Source organism: Calypte anna, chromosome 8, assembly GCF_003957555.1.
Source record: "Calypte anna isolate BGI_N300 chromosome 8, bCalAnn1_v1.p, whole genome shotgun sequence".
In the NCBI taxonomy this organism is placed as follows: Eukaryota; Metazoa; Chordata; class Aves; order Apodiformes; family Trochilidae; genus Calypte; species Calypte anna.
In genome coordinates, this window is record NC_044254.1 from 2,877,440 (window position 1) to 2,894,742 (window position 17,303).

Here is a 17,303-nt window from a genome sequence, read left to right on the forward strand (position 1 = left end):
ATATTGTAAAGCATTTTAACAAATAAGGTTATTTCTGCATCCATGACTACACCACTTGGAAGAGTAAACCTCAAAGCCTGCAAACAAGATGATGTTGTATGTGTGGTCTGAGATAAATGCACAGTAACGTTGGCATCACAAGCATACACTGCTATGTACAGGTTAACACCAAATTCATCCAGCTGAAGTAAGCTAAAAAACTAAATTACTTGGTCAACTGGCCAAGACATGGGAGAGTACCAGTTAATTCAGAGGTGCAGGTTGAGTTAACTCACCAGGACATGCTTGGGTGTTACACCTAGATATCTGTGAGGAGTCTCCAGGACAAGGACGGCCACGATTCAGTGGGGCTGGATTGCTGCACAGGCGTTTTCGGGTCTGCTCCCCTCCTCCACAAGAAGCAGAGCATGGGCTCCACATCTGCCACTGCCCCCAGTTCCCATCCACTGAAGGAAGAAAGAATTAAGAAAGCAGCTTTTCATTTGAAATGTTTCGGGTAATTCATCAGAGATGCTTTTGTGTCATTCTGGATGGAACCAAGGTGCTGGAGAAAAGGAATAGCTCAAAGGATGACAAAAACACCACTGGGCAGACAGTGACTGAACATTCTCCCCTCAAACACACTGCTGAAATTTTGTTTGACTGTCAGCTGTACTGGAGACAGGAGATGTTTCCAGTAAAATGGTTGGATGTTTAGCTACGAGCTGGGCCCAATTCTTCCCAGCATCATGTTAAAGAGGTCATGGCTGACCAGGGGAGCTTTGTACAGTGTGAACTACACATCTCTCTCATGCCTGTGCTCCCCAGGGCAGCATGCAGAAGGCTGGTGGGCAGGCATTGAGCTCTGGGCTAATGCATTAGCTCTGCTAATGCATTACTCTATGGGGAGGAGAGGTATCACCAAAAACTTGTCTGTCCTCCTCTGCCAGCCACTTTCCCCAGAGGACCTCCTGGCCATCTCTGCAGCTGCTCCCTGAAACTATCAGGCTCGAAGAAGCTGATTTCAAAACTGAAAAGCATTGTGACATGAAAGTTAGGGTTGTGCAGTGTGGAGAAGGCTCTGGGGAGACCTTAGAGCACCCTTCAGTACCTGAAGGGACTGCAGAAAAGCTGGGGAGGGACTTTTTACAAGAGCATGGATGAGGGGGAATGAGTTCAAGTTGAAAGAGGGGAGATTTAGATGAGATAATAGGAAGAAATTCTCAGGTTGCACAGAGAAGCTGTGGCTGCCCCATTTCTGGAAGTCAGTCTGTCCACTCACCAGGGCAGAGCTCAGTGCTGCACCTCTGGATCTGCAGGTCAGCCCCTGCACAGCCCCTGCCACCACTGGCAGGGACAGGATTGTCACAGCTCCGGTACCGTCTCATCTGCCCTCCATTGCATGTTCGACTGCAGGTTCCCCAGCTAGTCCAAGGGCCCCAGTTGCCATGAACTGTAAAAACAAGGCAGATATAATCTGGCTTCCTCTTAATAACAGATACTTAAAACCAGACAGTCAAGCTAGGAAAATATTCCTATTGGAGAGGAACTTCTTAATGTTTTCCCAACACTGAAAATTAAAACAACAGACAGCTAAAGATTGAAGAAGTTTTCTTGTCCAGCATTGAGTAAATATTAACCAACTCCAGAGAGTCAGTGTTTGTAGGAAAGTGTGAAGCTCATATTTTTAACCAATTGGGTCACTACACTCTGCTGCAAGCTACAAAGAGATTGGCTGGGCAGGACTTGGACTGGAGAGTTGCAAGTTCAGAGATGTTGACACCATCCCAGTAAGTGGATCAGTTGCCTCCCCCAAAGCACTTACTTGGACAAGGATTGTTGTTGCAAAAATCAATTTGTATGTCATTTCCTTCACATCTGTGACCCCCAAACTGGGGGACTGGGTCTGAGCAGCGACGCATTCTCTGCCTGCTGCCTCCTCCACAGGACAGGGTGCAGGAGCTCCAGCTGCCCCACGTGGCCCACTTCCCATCCACTGGGGAGAAAAAGAGCATGGCACAGTTACAGTCTCTGCTATCAGAAATAACACAGTAAATGAGGGCTGCATCAGGGTAAAACTGACTGTAGGATGTTAAGGACTCTGGAGGATTTCACACAGGGATTTCCAGGAGGGAAACTGGAGAAAGGCATCACCTGTCTTTTAAATAACCTCCAAGCCTGACCCGAATCCATGGTCAGGGATCACTCAGTCCTCAAAGCTCAGCCACTCTCATGTTTTTGGGTATCTGTAAGCAAGTTAAGCCATTGGCAGAGTAGTTCTTGAAATCACTACCCTGGGCAGATGGCTGGTGAGAGGGCCATCCCAAAACCACAGCTTTAGGCTGCATACACCTCTGCTTACAGCTGCACTGTCTGAAGATGTAACCACCACCACCTTCTCTCCCCTCCTTTACAACCCACCTTTGATTTATTGGCCCAGCTCTTTATAGGACTTAGTAATAAGTCATCTCACATGACCCAGTTCATCTAAGTAGTTGAGGAGTAGTTGAGGATCTAGTCTAAGCTGCTGCACAATCCCCTTCATGAAACTTCCCCTTGCTACCCCTCTGCTCATACATAGGTTTTATTTCAGATATTTATTTCAGAAATGTGTTTCCCTATCCAGCTGTGAAAGACTCATTGAAATGTGGAAAAAAAGGATAAATGGATAACAGAACTTAGGAAAATTTAAAAAAACAAAACTTCTAGGAAACCTGTGATTTAACTACCAAGGATTTTAAAAGCTGCTTTTGCACAGTAGCAGGGTAAACAAAGAGAGACAAGGAGAGGAGAAGAAATCCCTTATGTTAGGTGTGTAGAGGGGTGCTCAAGATAGTGACAGGGGCCAGTGAAAATATAAGGTTTGAATGGAATTTTTTCAGGGACTGTGCTTTTAGAACTGAAAAGCTTTTAAATTAAGTTGAATTTTGCAAGAAAAGGAGAGGTTTCTCATTGTTCTCTTTGTGCCTGAAGCATCTCACCTGGGCAGTGCCTCTTGTTGCAGACCTGCATCTGTGTGTCAGAGCCCTCGCAGTAGGAGCCATCGTGGGAAGGAGCAGGGTTAGTGCAGAGCCGCGCTCGTGTCTGGGTGCCCTTCCCACACGTCTCGCTGCAAGGGCCCCACGGCAGCCAAGAGCTCCAAGCCCCATCAACTGTAAAGGCAGCACAGCTGTAAAACTGCTTCAACTTGAAACTGCAGCCCCACAGCCCCAGGGAAAAAAGCTCTGTTGTTCAGTATCAGTAAAGAAGCCCTTGAAAAAAACCTTCGCCTCGAGCAACGGTTGAAATGGATCAACAGTTTCCAGAAGAGATTAATTCTTTCCTTTTTGTTTTTGGAATACACTGCTCCCCCCCAACCATCTCAGAACATCATAACTGAATGTTTGATGGCATCTGGTGTTTTCCCAAGTTCCCTGGCTCTGCCAGTCCTGGGCTGAAGGTGCCAGCAGCACACAGGACATAGCAGCTGGCACATGGCTTCAGTGCCTGCCAGCGAGCCAAAACCAGAGCTCCTTTTGTCACCACCATCCAGAGAAAGGAATCTCAGGCCAGTGGGTGAACACCTGGCATTGTGGTGGTAGCACAACCATAGAAAAAAGGGGAAAACTACAACTTGCTGAATGCAGGAAGCACCACCAAGACAGGAAGGAAACCTAAACATTCAGTTGGTTAGGAGAAAGATGTGGCTGAAAACGAGAACAAGAGAGGAAGACATACAGATAAAGTCTTCAATTAAACTACCATGCTTTACAAGGCTTTTTAATTGTTAGCAGTCTGGTTTTGTTTGGTTTTTTTCCATTTTAATTGGCTCAAATAAAATAGATTTAGAGTAGTGACTTTTACTCTGTGAGACCATGGGTAAAACATCAAAATACAAAATTAACATTTTTGGGGGTATAAAATTAAAAAAGGTAAATTGCTGAGAATATGCTTTGCAATTATCTTTGTAACTTCTGCTTCCAAAAAAAACCCCCAAACTAATGCCATTGAATATATTACATACCATTTTAAAGCAAAAAAAAAGAAAAAACAAACCCAAAACAGGGAGCTTGAATCTTCTGTAATTTGAAACAAACTGAGAGACTAGGGATTTGGAGAACAACAGAAAGGGAAATTTCTTGTGCAACTAATTTTAAACCACACCTTTCTTACCTGGGCAAGGCCTAATATTGCACATGACTGACTCCACAGCACTGCCATCACAGGGCTTCCCTCCATGCTGTGCTGATGGGTTACTGCAGGTCCTGGTTCTGGTCCTGTTACCTTGCCCACAGCTCTTTGAACACTCTTCCCACGGCGCCCATTCCGACCAGTTGCCATCCACTACAAAACAGAAACCCCCACCATTTTAACATCAAAACATATTTGTAGTATTGCTTGAATTTTTTTTCTTTCCTTTTCACAAAAGTAAGAATAATTCCAACTTCTTAGAAGAACGAATCGCTCACAAAGATCCTTGGTGCTAACAGCTCCCTACTAGGGGACATGAGGCACATTAAAAGTGAGAGTCAATTAAAGAATTACCTGGACAGGGCTTGTTGTGGCAGCTTCGTGTGTCTGTATCAGGTCCCTGGCAGCTCCTCCCACCATTTGCTGGCAGAGGGTTGTTGCACAGGCGGACTCGCTCCTGAACACCTTGCCCACAGGTGACGCTGCACGCTCGCCACTCCAGCCAGTGGGAAAACCCACCATGCACTGCAAGGGGACAAGGATCCTGTTAGGAATGTGCTGCTGCTTACAGCTCTCTCAGATTGATGCAGAAAGTGAAAAATATGGCTTCATGAGCCATGCGTGGAAATTCAACCTGTCTTCATTACTGCAGAAATAAGAGACTGCTCCAGCTCGTTTGTCAGAGTTGGTGCTTATGCTCCTAAATGCTTTTCTTTAGGGGCACAATTAAGTTATGCTGTGTTCTGAGGATGGGATTTAGTTCAAGACCCTTTCTTTTTATGTCTCTGGCTCCTTCATACTCATCTGTCTCACAGCTGGATGAGTATGATGGAACAAAATTGCATGAAGCCCACTGACATCTCAGACAAGGCTTAACATACACCTGAGGTGTCTGTAAGATGAAAGAGCTTGTCCATCAAAAAACCAAGTTTTGATAATATTTCATCTCAATCAATGCTGTAATCTATTTAATGCACCTACCCTGAACAGTCAGTGGTACTCTGACCAGAACAGACCCCATCAGATTGCTTGCCACACACTCATACTGGGCTGTATCTTCCCTCTGTGCAGCAACAATGCGCAGGGAGCCATTAGACAGGACTGTCATCCTCTCATTGCCCACAACTGGGTGACCTTGCTGGGACCATTTAATGGTTGGAGGAGGTTCTCCATGTGCCTGGCAGTTCAGCACTGCTGATGCACCAGCTTCTATAACTGTCTCCACAGGTTCAATGGTAAAGACTGGAGCACCTGAAAGAGAAAGGGGTTTTTAGGCAACACCACGTGGTGACCCTGTTTTGATGTATTGCATATTAAAGGTCTAGTCAGAATGAGGGCAAAAAAGAAAAATAAAATCTTAAGTAAGTTTACTTTGACTAAAACTGCTATTGTTCATCTTCCACTGTCAAAATATATGCCAGTTAAAATGACAATAGTTTCTTTTTAATATGTAGCAATCTGAGGACCAGAGTTGGAATTGAGGCATGACTACAAGAGCACACAGTCTTCTAAAATGTGTTGCTTTCCATAAAGCCTGCAGAAAGGTGCTCCTAATCATGTCCAGAGACAACAAAAACACGAGCCACAGGTCCACACTACTTGATGCTACACAGAAAAAAATTCTACCACCAGTGAAAAAATAAATCTAAAATATTATTTCTGCCGAAAATAGAATATATGAAAGAGGGGATTTATATATGAAAGAGGGGATTCATCTCACCTAACTTCCTTAATTTAATCCAGTTGTATACACTGGATTCTAAAGGATTCTAAAGAAGTTAGAGAAACAGGCCATTTGAGAAGAAGAACCATAAGCTGGTTTCTAAGATGAGGCTGAATCACCCTCTACACATTACTTTTCCTTGACCTCATTCACTAGCTTAGACTAACTAGACTTAAATATTAATGACAGATGAGCTGAACCTTAACCTACAGTGCAGTGTCCAGCCTCCTAAACTTCACTTTTTTAGCTGCACACACCTATCCACATCTCTCCAATCTATTGGCATGAAACTTAATGCTTTGAGCCTTACTCTGAAGTGTTAACGTCAGACTGCGTTCCACCACACCAGCATCATTGGTAGCCACACACTTGTAGTCACCAGCATCTTCATTCTAGGGAACAAAAAGCAAAAACTCAACATGTAGGTAATGAGGATTTCCAGTTAGAGAGCACATCTCATGACTGAACTTTCTGCAACACATCAAGGCATGTTCTGGATTTTAAATACTAGGGTATCACAAGTTGTTGCCATTATTAACATATCAAGAATATAGTGGATTATTTTTATTATTTAATTTTACCTTAACTACCTTGACACTGAGGATCAAATCATGCATTTTTTAAACTTAAGCAAACTCAAGGGAGCTACTGCTTTTAACTTCATTTCAAAGTGCAGACATGAGTTTGTGGGGGTAAATAAAGGGTCTTGCCATTCACACCTAGCAATTTAGATGCTAAGAGAAGACACATGAGAAGACAGTTGCTTTCCAGATGACTCCACTCTGTAGGCTCTTTTAAGATAAAAGGCAAAAGTCCCATTTATTTGGGCACGACCAAGATTTCACAGACCAAGAGTTAGTAAATTTATTAAAGAGAATGGCAGCTACAGAGGAGGAAAGCCCCTCGGAGTTTGGTTTTTTTTTTGTCACAATAGTTTGAGTTTCATTCAAGTCTAAATTTAAACAGCAGCTGCTGAAGGTAAAAGCAATAGTGAACTAGATGTTTAGCTTCACCCTTTCAAAGCAATACAAAAAACACCTTTATAAACAAGTTACAATGCAGAAACAGATGGTAACAGAGCAGTGACATACCACAGTGGTGTAGATAGCCAGAGAGCCATTGTTAAGCTGGTGGATCCTGTTGTTACTCTGAACATGGACTCCATTTTTGCGCCACTGGATGGTTGGAGGGGGATCTCCTTTGACTTCACAATTCAACATAGCATTGCCACCCAATGGTTCAGTCTGCCTAGAGCTGTAATCCCCTTTGAAGACTGGAGGTTCTGAAAAAACAAGTTATGGCACAGAAAATGGCAGAGTCAAAATAAAATGCCCTTCATGAAACTGCTGGTAGGGATCCAATCACCACTGACTTTCTGAAGCATGAATTACCTGGTTCAATTTTTCTCAATTTAGCCATAAACAAGGTAACCAAGACTAAGAGTTTTTAACTGGAAGAGGGTATATTTGGGTTAGACATTAGGAAGAAATTCTTCACTCTAAGGGGTGGTGAGACACTGGCACAGGTTGCCCAGAGAAGCTGTGGCTGCCCCATCTCTGGAAGTGTTCAAGGCCAGGCTGGATTGGGCTTGGAGCAACCTGGGCTGGTGGGAGGTGTCCCTGCCCATGGCAGGCTGATTGGAACCAGACAATCCTTAAAGTATCTTCCAACCCAAACCAGTTTGAAATTGTACTATCAAAGCTGATGGCTGCATGAAAGTGTCTAAGAGTGACCACAGCTACAGTTATTTTACTTACCTTTGACATACACAAAACCAATAGCTTTGATTGAGCCAACCACATTTTCTGCTGTGCATACATAGGTGCCAGAGTCATCTTTAGATACTCTTTCAATAACAAGTTCACTGTGTCCATTTTCATCAAGGTATTGCACTGAAAGGAGAACACACAGTAAAGGGTTATTTCAATGATTTTAAAAGTACACATCTCATGTCTGGGATGCCCTAAGGTTGTATGAATTACAGTGACATTCAGCAACCCAGCTCAGTAGCCCACTGCCACGTCATGTCTGAGACACCTTGAAGCCATGACATTTGTCCACACATATTCCCTTATCTTGGCTCTAATTTCAAGGTTTCTGCATCTGAATTTTTATGAACTGCTGGGGTTTTCTTTGCATTTGAGTGAAACAGCATCAGTTTTTCCATGCTGAATAAATATCATCGGATGCTGAGTGGTTTTAGTGTGTGACATTATTGACTAAAGAAGAACAATTTAATTATACCACAGGCTATTTAATTATATGATTGTGTATAATAATATCCTCACATCTAACATGTCTGTTCTCTCTAGATTTCTTTTCTTCTTTACACTAACTGCAGTGTTGTATAGGGCAAAACAACTAAAGCAGAAAGGCCAGTGATACCCAGTGTTACCCACCTGGAATGATGTTACTGTTAAAAGTCCATGTTATTTTGGGTATAGGTATCCCAGTGGCTTTGCAAGTTAGGCTGAGCTGTTCTCCTTTATTCAGAGTTACATCTCCAGGCAGTTCAGTAAAAGTTGGAAGCACATGAACTACCAGGGTGAAAGTGTGGGTGTCTTCTCCAGCAGCACTGCTGGCAACACAGGTGTAACTGCCAGAATCTTCAGGCTGCAAGACAACACATTGGGGCAATTTCAACTGGGATATATACACAATGCTACCACTTGGAACAATAAGAGAAGCTCATAATGTTTGCACCATGCATTGAGTAGAAATGCTCATCTGAATTCTTTCACTTCCTCTAAGCTTGAAAGGTGACCTACACTTCTTTTTTGCTCCTCCTGAGAATTTACCACAAGTTTTTCACAGATATCTCAGTGGAAAAAGCAACATCTGTAAACATTTGCAACATTCACTGAGATCATGAAAACAAAACAGAACAAAGACTAATACTGAAATGGGTGAAAACAAAGAGAAGTAGGGTCTTATTACTGCCAGGCTTGTCAAGCGCAAGCTTAGATTTAGGGAACTTACCACAACATTGTCCAAAATGAGGTTTCCATCTGGCATAGTCTGGTATTTTCCTGCTACCTCTGTTAACAAGGTATTGTCCTTCTTCCAGTTTATTGTTGGTGTTGGAATTCCCTCAGCCACACAGGACAGAACAGCCTGGGAGTCCTCTCTGACTGTGAACTGCTCCTCCGTACTGTGAATCTTGGGTGGAACTGTGAGAAGGTTTATTAAAAGTATTACTCTGTGTATTACCTGAGTGCTACTGTAAAAGTACACACTGCCTGGATCTTCTGCACTGCTCCTTGTCTCCAGTGACCATCATTAAGCTCACCAGGGAAACGAGTGCAATACTTGTAATAAAGTATAAACCGAATTAAGGAAAAGTAACATTTTTCCTAAATTCAAGCAACTGGCTGGTTCCACAACCCAAAAACTCACCCACTAAGCAGTCCAATTTTCCTGAGCTTCTCCCTTACACCCCAACTCCTCACCCTCCACAGGTTCCTGCTGTGGAGCATATGGTGCCTCCATACACTCCCACTTACTGTGCACAGCAAGCTCCATGCTGACAGTGCTGGACCCAGCCAGGTTTGCTGCAATGCACGTGTACCACCCAGCATCACTGGGCTGCACAAAGACAATCTGCAGGACTCCAGTGCTAAGGATCCTTCTTCTGATGGACTCTGTTATTTCCTCTCCATCTTTATGCCAGCTGACCTCTGGTGCAGGGTAGCCTTCAGCCTCACATTGCAGAGCCACAGACTGATCAACTGGAACCACGTATTCCTTGAGGTGGGATTTAATAACAGGAGGAACTGAAAGAATTAAGAAAAAATTTAGAAGACTTAGATGGTGTAGGAAGCATGGAACACTTTGTTTCTTAGTGAAAATACTTCTGAAAGTGTATTTTCCAAGTAGACAATTAAAGGGAATAAACCTCCTGGGCTCTATTCAGCTTCACACCAGATCAGATAGGAAAGCATTAGAATAATTTTTGGTGCTCAGAATTGTGTTTTAGCTAACAGAAAGCATGCACAAATATCTTGCCTGTAAAGCACTACAGCAAGAGTTTAAAAGATGATTTACCCTGAACTTTCAGTTTGATCTTCCCCAGAGCAGTGCCAGCTGGATTCTGAGCAATACACATGTAAGTGCCAGCATCTTCAGGAGTGGATTTTGCAATCTGTAAACTGCCATTGGGAAGAACTGTGTAGTTGTCACCTAAAACACATATAAGCAAAGTGTGACACTTCTGGACTGGTTTGTTTGGTTCTTAGGTATAAGTATGAACACTCAGAAAAGAGAAACTAAGTTTCTGAGTTACAGCAAGTAGGCTGGAGCCCCAGGCTGTAGGAGAATACCTGTTGTGATGATGTTGATGCCCTCCTTCTGCCACATTATGATGGGCTGAGGTGTGCCCCTTGCTTCACATGGCAGCAGAATGGGATTGTTCACAATGACATCCAGAGCTCCTGGCTGTGTCTGGATAACTGGTGGCTCTGTGGAACAAAATAAAAGTGGAAATGCAATAGGTTTCATTTCAAGGCTAGAAAATACAGAATACACTAAAATCGGACAACCTGACACTGAGAAGGCTGAATAAACAATGCCTGTGCTCTGCCATTCTTATGAAGAGTCAGTGGAGGTGCTCTTAAGTATAACAAAATGCTCAGCAGGAGTTTTTTAAAATACATTTTCCAAACATTTTTCAAAAACAAAACAGAGCAGTCTGGACTAGGGGGGCCCTACCCAAGGTATCAGGGTTGTAACAAGCAGACCGGCGACTCTGTGAATAACCTGGGCATCCACAAGACAACTCAAGTGAGCAAGACACTACTGCTGATGGTCTAGCATGGCCTCACCATTACTCTGCATGTATTAAACAGGCAACATTTATTGACAGAATGCACTTTCCCTCCAGCTTCCCCCCCTTACCCTGGACGTGCAGCACCGCGTGCCTGTGTGCGACGCCGGCGAGGTTGCGGGCCAGGCAGGTGTAGCGCCCTGCATGCTCGAGCTGAGCTGCTGCTATCTCTACAGCACCTGCAGAAGAGAGAAGGTTACAGCATCCTGTACTCACAGCATCCAGCTGAAGAGGGTTATGTTGCTATTTTTTGAAACTGGAGTTGTTTGGGGGATTGCCTGCATTCGTTTAAAATAATCATTACTGGCTGTACACAGTCACGCTCTTTCCCTGAGTTTCTGCAGCTGAGCTCCAGTCACACACAGTACCTGAAGGGAGGATTCTGTAGCCATCTCCTTTGGGAAGCAACTTGATGCCATTTTTGGTCCAATGAACAGAGGGGACAGGAACCCCTGATGCTGTGCAGGAAATTATTACTGGAGACAGCTTTGTCACCAAAAGGTCCATGGCTTCATCTGCTATGGATGGGGGCACTAAAAATGGAGATCAGTGTAAAGGTTACTTGCCCAATTTTATGAACTCTTGGAAATAAGTTCTCTTTCTTGAGAATACCAGAGATCTATGAATATCAGTATCATAAAAGAATGGTATTATAAAAAAACCTCTCCACTAAACATTCTGGGTGCCATACACATGTAAAAGCAAAATCCCCTCTACCTTGCACAGTGAGCTCAACTGCTCTGTGATCTTCTCCTGCATCATTTGACACAGAGCACTCATAGACACCAGTGTCATCCACAGTGGGAGAAATGATTACCAAGGAACCTGAAGACAGGAGCCTGAACAAAGAAAAGAGAAGAAAGCAAGTCACTGAAATACTTTTTCTTCTTCCCAGGCAATCAGAGCACTGAGTTTGCTGACTATACAACATTACACTTCAGCATGGCTAGATTTTTGAAGTGCAAAAATCATCCCAGAAATCTTTAAACCCACAGTGAATACAAAACATCTCTCACCTGTATGTATTCTGGTTCTGATCAACACTAAGAAGATGCCCATTCTTCTTCCAGCTAATTACTGGTTTGGGAATTCCAGTGGTTTCACAAGGCAGAATGGTCTGCACATTGACAGTAACTGTAATATTTGTATGTCCAGGAGCAATAGTTGGAGGAACTAAGGACAAACAAAGCCTTATTATTCAGAATAATTATACACATTTGCCCCCACAACCCTCTCATATCTATGGAGAGCTGAACTGCTCAAAAACATTTACTTGTTTATGTATTAAGGAGTAACTTGACAGAAGTAAACTTCCTAAACATACAGCATGGGATCTATTAAAAAGTCTTTCTAGTTCCAGTGCACAAGAAGTAAGTTTTTCCTTTTTTTTTGCAGTTAAAAAGGGGCTTAAATTTAAAACTGAATCTGGGAATCTGTCAGGACAAGAAAAGTTATATTACTGGATTTCAACTCATTAAAACCAACTATTTCTCTACAAAAGAAACTTTTACCAAGAACCTGCAGATCAGTTCGCTTGCGCTCAGTGCCAGCTGCATTGGTTGCCATACACACAAATCTTCCTGTGTCAGTCACATGTGCTGAGTGGATGTGTAGAGACCCATCCTCTAACATGGAGTACCTGAAACAAAGCCACAGATCTTTTTCTACTACCCTTAGTATTTGCTCAGTTCCAGAAAATGCCAAATTACTTCCCCTTCAGATGATCAGGAGAGAAAAACTATTCACAACAAGAAAAGTTGATGCTAGGACATGTATAGAAAGTTTTATATATTAGAAACTCCAGAGTACACTCAAGTAGCTTTTGGTCTGCAGGAAACTGCCTGGATTAATTCAAAAACTCCATGTATATCTAAAAATGCACAGATCTTCTGTGCTTATGCAAAATCTTTAACATCAGAATAATTATTATTGGACTTGGTTGTTAAAGGAGTTTTTTGTCCTTAAGAATCAAGGATGAAACCTTAGGTACTGCTACTTCTCTGTAGAACAACTTCTTTGTATTATTACTGTTTCTATCATCACATAACACTTGGGTCTATTTGAGATGCTAGTAGAAATACTAGTTCTCATCTGTGAAGACAAAACTAATTTATAAGTTCTAGATGTCTAATTAAGATTTCTGTAATTACTACATTCTTAAAAAAAAATAATACTAATTTATGCTGACTTTTGGATAATACCTTGTATTGTTTCCAGTAAGAACAGCCCCATCCTTCCTCCATGTAACCCTTGGGGTTGGGACTCCTTCTGCAACACACTCCAGAACAACAGAAGCATTTACATGCACAGCAACAGCTTGAGGACTGCTCTGGATTGTAGGAGCAACTGCAAAGAGAAGGAACACTGATGAGATAAGAACACAACTTCACTCTGCAATGAGTGACACTAAACACCTGATAAGAGATGCATCAGCTAAACAGATGAAAACAGGTACAGGGATGGTAGCAATGACAGAAACAAGTTCTTACCAGTTTGAGCAGCACACAGTAATTGCCATAATGCAGCAGGGAACAAAAAAGAAAGTTTGCCTGAAATGCACTGTAGAGTATTTCTGCAAGTTACCACACAGGTTATCATAGAGCTAAAACTGTAAAAGAGTTCAGCATATTTAATTCAGCAAAAGAAGGCTGTAGTGATATCCTGCTTCCTATTTATAAATTAAGGAGAAAAAGAGATTTTAATTGGACCAGTAGGAATAGTCATGGTGGGGACAGAGTGCAATACAGGTACATAACTGGGTTGTGAACAGAGTAGAATTAGGAAAAAAGTTTATTATCAGCAGAGTACTTTCACATCAGACTAGAGGTGAGAAAATAAATGGATTTAAAATGAAATTCAGGCCTATGGTAGTGCAGGACATGTATGGAGATGCACAGGGCCCTTTGGAGAAATCACTGAACACCCTGGGTTGGAAGGGACCTTAAAGATCCAACCCCCTGCATAAGCAGGGGCACTTTCCACGAGATCAGGTTGCCTGAAGATTCATCAAGCCCTATTAAGCCCTATCCTCCTACCACCTGCTGCTTACAGGGGTGGAGAAGCAGCCCTAGTTTTCAAATAACTTGCAGAATCAATGGCCAAGCCAGATACAAAACCCAGTCCCCAAGGTGCCAGTCAAATCCGAAAAGAATTTCTCTAAGAGAAGTTCTGGACCTGGGAGTTCATTCTGGGTGTGTGTGAGTCCTGACTCTGGGGATGAGAGCCAGATGCACAGCAGCTTCCATTAGCAGCAAGCACAGACAGAGGGAGAGGAAGCCCTGCAAGTCCCTAACTCATCCTTGAGTGCAGGGGACAGCTGTGGCCTCAGATGGTGGCACCCATGTGAATAAAATAAACTTGTTCAGCCAGTTTAGACACAGCCTCAGTGGCCAACACTAGGAAGAGACAGCTGATACTTCTGTCAGTTGAACTGCTGTGGAAACACCATGCAAGGATCAAAATGCATAAGACTGGACAAGAGTTTACCATGTACAGTCAGCAGGAACTCCCTGGTCATTTCTCCTGCAATATTCCTTGCCACACACACGTAGGTTCCTGAATCCCTGAGGTCAGCATTGTTTATCTGCAGGTACCTCCCACTGGACAGGATCCGGACTCGAGGAGTTCCCTAAAAGGTAAAAGAGAGTTTGACAAATTTAACTTGAGCATTATCCTCTTTAGGAAGACAGACCATTTTTTCCTTGCAGAGTAATAAAAGCCATGAAGGAAGGGCAAAAAAAACATGGGACTGAATTAATGGCTGGCTTAACTTTGTTTACATCCATGAAGATAAGAGGGTAAATAAAGTTTACAAAATTATCACTGATAAATGGTTCCCCCTGCAAACCCTTTCTGGGACCTGCACCTGAATAAGACAGCTTTTTGGGTTACATAGATTTTTCAGTTTTTATAGAAGGGGACAGCAAATAGCACACAATTAATTTTTAATTTATTTTTTTTAAATCCATGCATGCCACAGGCAGAAGGAATACAAGCATAAGTTTATCCAGCATGAACTTATCCTACAAAGCTCAGCAGCTGGGATGGCTGAACAGGAGGCCAGCATTCTGCCCAGCTCTGCAATGACTTCACAGCACCTGCTTGGGTGCCTGTTTAGAGTCAAAACCTTTTTACCACACCCAGCCTGGATCAGATCTGCACAAATGTCTGACAGTGATAGCAACTACAAGTGTTCAAAAACCTGAGTGGATAAAACAACCAAAAAACAACCAAACAAAAAAGCAATAGAAAAAGAACAGAAACTCAAACTTTTCCAGCATGTGCTATCCACATTTTAGATGAAATCTACTAAAAAATATCTACTGTTTTGGCTAGAAGATCTGAGGACAGGAACTACAACCAAGAACTGGGTCAGCTCACCCAGTTCTGCATTAGGCATCCACTCAGCAAGTCCACCAATGCAGAACAAAGAGCAGTGATGGAGCTTCAGAGGGGAAAGGATTTGCCAGAGTGGACTGCAGTCAGATATGGGGTAATAACTGGTAGTTCCTGTGAGTACACAGCCTGTTTTATGGTTTCTAAACACAGATGCCTGTAGATGATACAAGATGGGCAGTGTAGCTATCATTTGATCCTTATGCACTACTCAATATATGCCAGAAAATGTATCTTTGAAAAAAAAAAAACAAAAAAACACAAATTCAGCAATTCTTTCAGTGTTTAAATAAAGTCAGATTAGGTCAAGATACTCTTATCTACTTCCTTTCTTAACACTCAATGTGCCTTTCCAAATCAATGAAGAGTACAGGGACTCCAAAGCTGCTGGGGCTAAGATCTATCAATAGCTCTGCTACCAGAAATGGTGATGCTGCAGGATTCCATCTCCAAGCACACAGAGGTAGAGAGCAGACCTCAAAATCTGCACAGTGGGAGAAAACAGAACCAGGAGGAATGACACCCTCCACCACAAGACTGTTTCACAAAAAGCACTGATGACTGAAACAGATTTAACACTGCAACCTGAAAATCTGACTTTCTCCAGACCTCTCATCACTGTGAAACCTCATTTTTTCCCCAAGATGAGGAGAAGGAAATGGCACAGAGCATTTCCTCTCTCCCAGTTGCACAGTATTGGTGGGTTATTACACATCTTTGAGGTTAAGAAAGCAACCAGGCATTTGGGAAGACACTAATGTGTTCTTGATATCCAGAGTATATATCTAGATAAGCTAAGCTGAAGACTGAGAAGGATGGTGGGGAACAGCACAAACCTGCTACTGAAGTCTATTAGTAAAAATATATGGGACAAATCAAGTTCTGCATCTGAACTACATTTATAACTTCAGTTTAGTGCTGGAAGAGAGCTCACTCTAGAGACTGACAGGGACTCTAAAGTCCCTACTTTATTATACATCAAAAGGCAGGGGATTGACCACATCACACAGCCAAGATGCCTCAGTCCTTCCCTAGGAATGTGAATTCAGGAATCAAGAAGAGAACTAACATTACAGAAGTTATCTTGCAGGTCTTCAGCTGAATATCTGTGTCTATCATAATGATCCTCTACTGCTTTGGTTTCTGGAAAATAGTTGGTAACAGTGGCTTCTTTTCACAGCTTATTTTTAAGTGCTGTTTTGATAGCACAGAACTTCCAAGGAAAAATGGTATTCACCAACTGGACTTCCAAGACTTGTTCAACTGTGCTATCATTCAACATAGAATAAAAGAAGTGACCCAAATAAAGAAGTCACCATCCAGAAGAAGAGTGTCACTCTTTTGTACATGTCACTAGCAAGCTCTTGGGCTCTATTTAGTAAGACATAATCACCCATCATATTCTTACTTATTCCATTGATATTTTGTTCTTGTAAGTTTACAACAGAGAAAGAGTCTGAGGAATGGCATGCCATAAGGACAGCACATCAGCAGAACTTTGGGTGAACAGTCTCCAGTTTAGCAAGACACAATTCATTAGCTGAACTTGTCTGCTCTTTATTGATGAGTAAAGATCAACTGAGATAAAATAATAAGTAATTAATAACTGAATTTCAACTGTTCTGTTGAAAAGCACCTGGTTTCTGAGTGAGCCCAAGGAGGAGCATGGGGAGTAAAAAATTACTTCTATATAAACCATCCTCATTGTCTCTTAACCAACTGAGACAAAATTATAACTAAGTTCAATTAATAACTGAATTTCAACTGTTCTGTTGAAAAGCACCTGGTTTCTGAGTGAACCCAAGGAGGAGCATGGGGAGTAAAAAATTATTTCTATATAAACCATCCTCATTGTCTCTTAACCAGCAAAGACTCGATGCCTTAACATGACACCACATGGAATTCTGAGTGAAAATGGTGCTTTTGATACAAAAGCATGGTGATTAGCAACCTGTTTTCTTTTTTTACAACAAAAAGAATTTTGATTCCTTTCTAAATGCTACTAAATGTGAGGATGCATAATATACCCAAAGGAAACATAGAGTCTTTTCTCAGCTACCTTTCCTGGGAAGCCATTCAGGAGTATACCGAAGGCTTCTAGGATTGTTCAGAGGATCCAGGAGGAGCAAGGGATCCCCCTAAAGGAAAAAAGAACAAGTAACAGAGGGATGGCCACTCAACATGCTTGCTAGCTTCAGATACTCATTTAGCACT

General features: G+C 42.4%; 1 protein-coding gene across 1 annotated transcript in view; it reads right to left on the reverse strand.

The window, feature by feature from the left end:
* HMCN1 (hemicentin 1) overlaps positions 1-17,303 on the reverse strand; it is a 137,392-nt gene that overhangs the window by 14,365 nt on the left and 105,724 nt on the right. Inside the window, exons 72-93 of the mRNA XM_030455549.1 lie at positions 14,181-14,322; positions 12,896-13,040; positions 12,206-12,333; positions 11,711-11,867; positions 11,412-11,533; positions 11,063-11,227; positions 10,766-10,873; positions 10,192-10,329; positions 9,917-10,051; positions 9,376-9,645; positions 8,852-9,042; positions 8,272-8,485; positions 7,630-7,764; positions 6,964-7,154; positions 6,183-6,264; positions 5,131-5,400; positions 4,504-4,674; positions 4,132-4,302; positions 2,961-3,131; positions 1,805-1,975; positions 1,262-1,432; positions 276-446 (exon numbers count right to left, since the gene is read on the reverse strand). Coding sequence (XP_030311409.1) covers positions 276-446; positions 1,262-1,432; positions 1,805-1,975; positions 2,961-3,131; positions 4,132-4,302; positions 4,504-4,674; positions 5,131-5,400; positions 6,183-6,264; positions 6,964-7,154; positions 7,630-7,764; positions 8,272-8,485; positions 8,852-9,042; positions 9,376-9,645; positions 9,917-10,051; positions 10,192-10,329; positions 10,766-10,873; positions 11,063-11,227; positions 11,412-11,533; positions 11,711-11,867; positions 12,206-12,333; positions 12,896-13,040; positions 14,181-14,322 — 3,619 coding nt within the window. The remainder of the gene's footprint in view (positions 1-275; positions 447-1,261; positions 1,433-1,804; positions 1,976-2,960; positions 3,132-4,131; positions 4,303-4,503; positions 4,675-5,130; positions 5,401-6,182; positions 6,265-6,963; positions 7,155-7,629; positions 7,765-8,271; positions 8,486-8,851; positions 9,043-9,375; positions 9,646-9,916; positions 10,052-10,191; positions 10,330-10,765; positions 10,874-11,062; positions 11,228-11,411; positions 11,534-11,710; positions 11,868-12,205; positions 12,334-12,895; positions 13,041-14,180; positions 14,323-17,303) is intronic.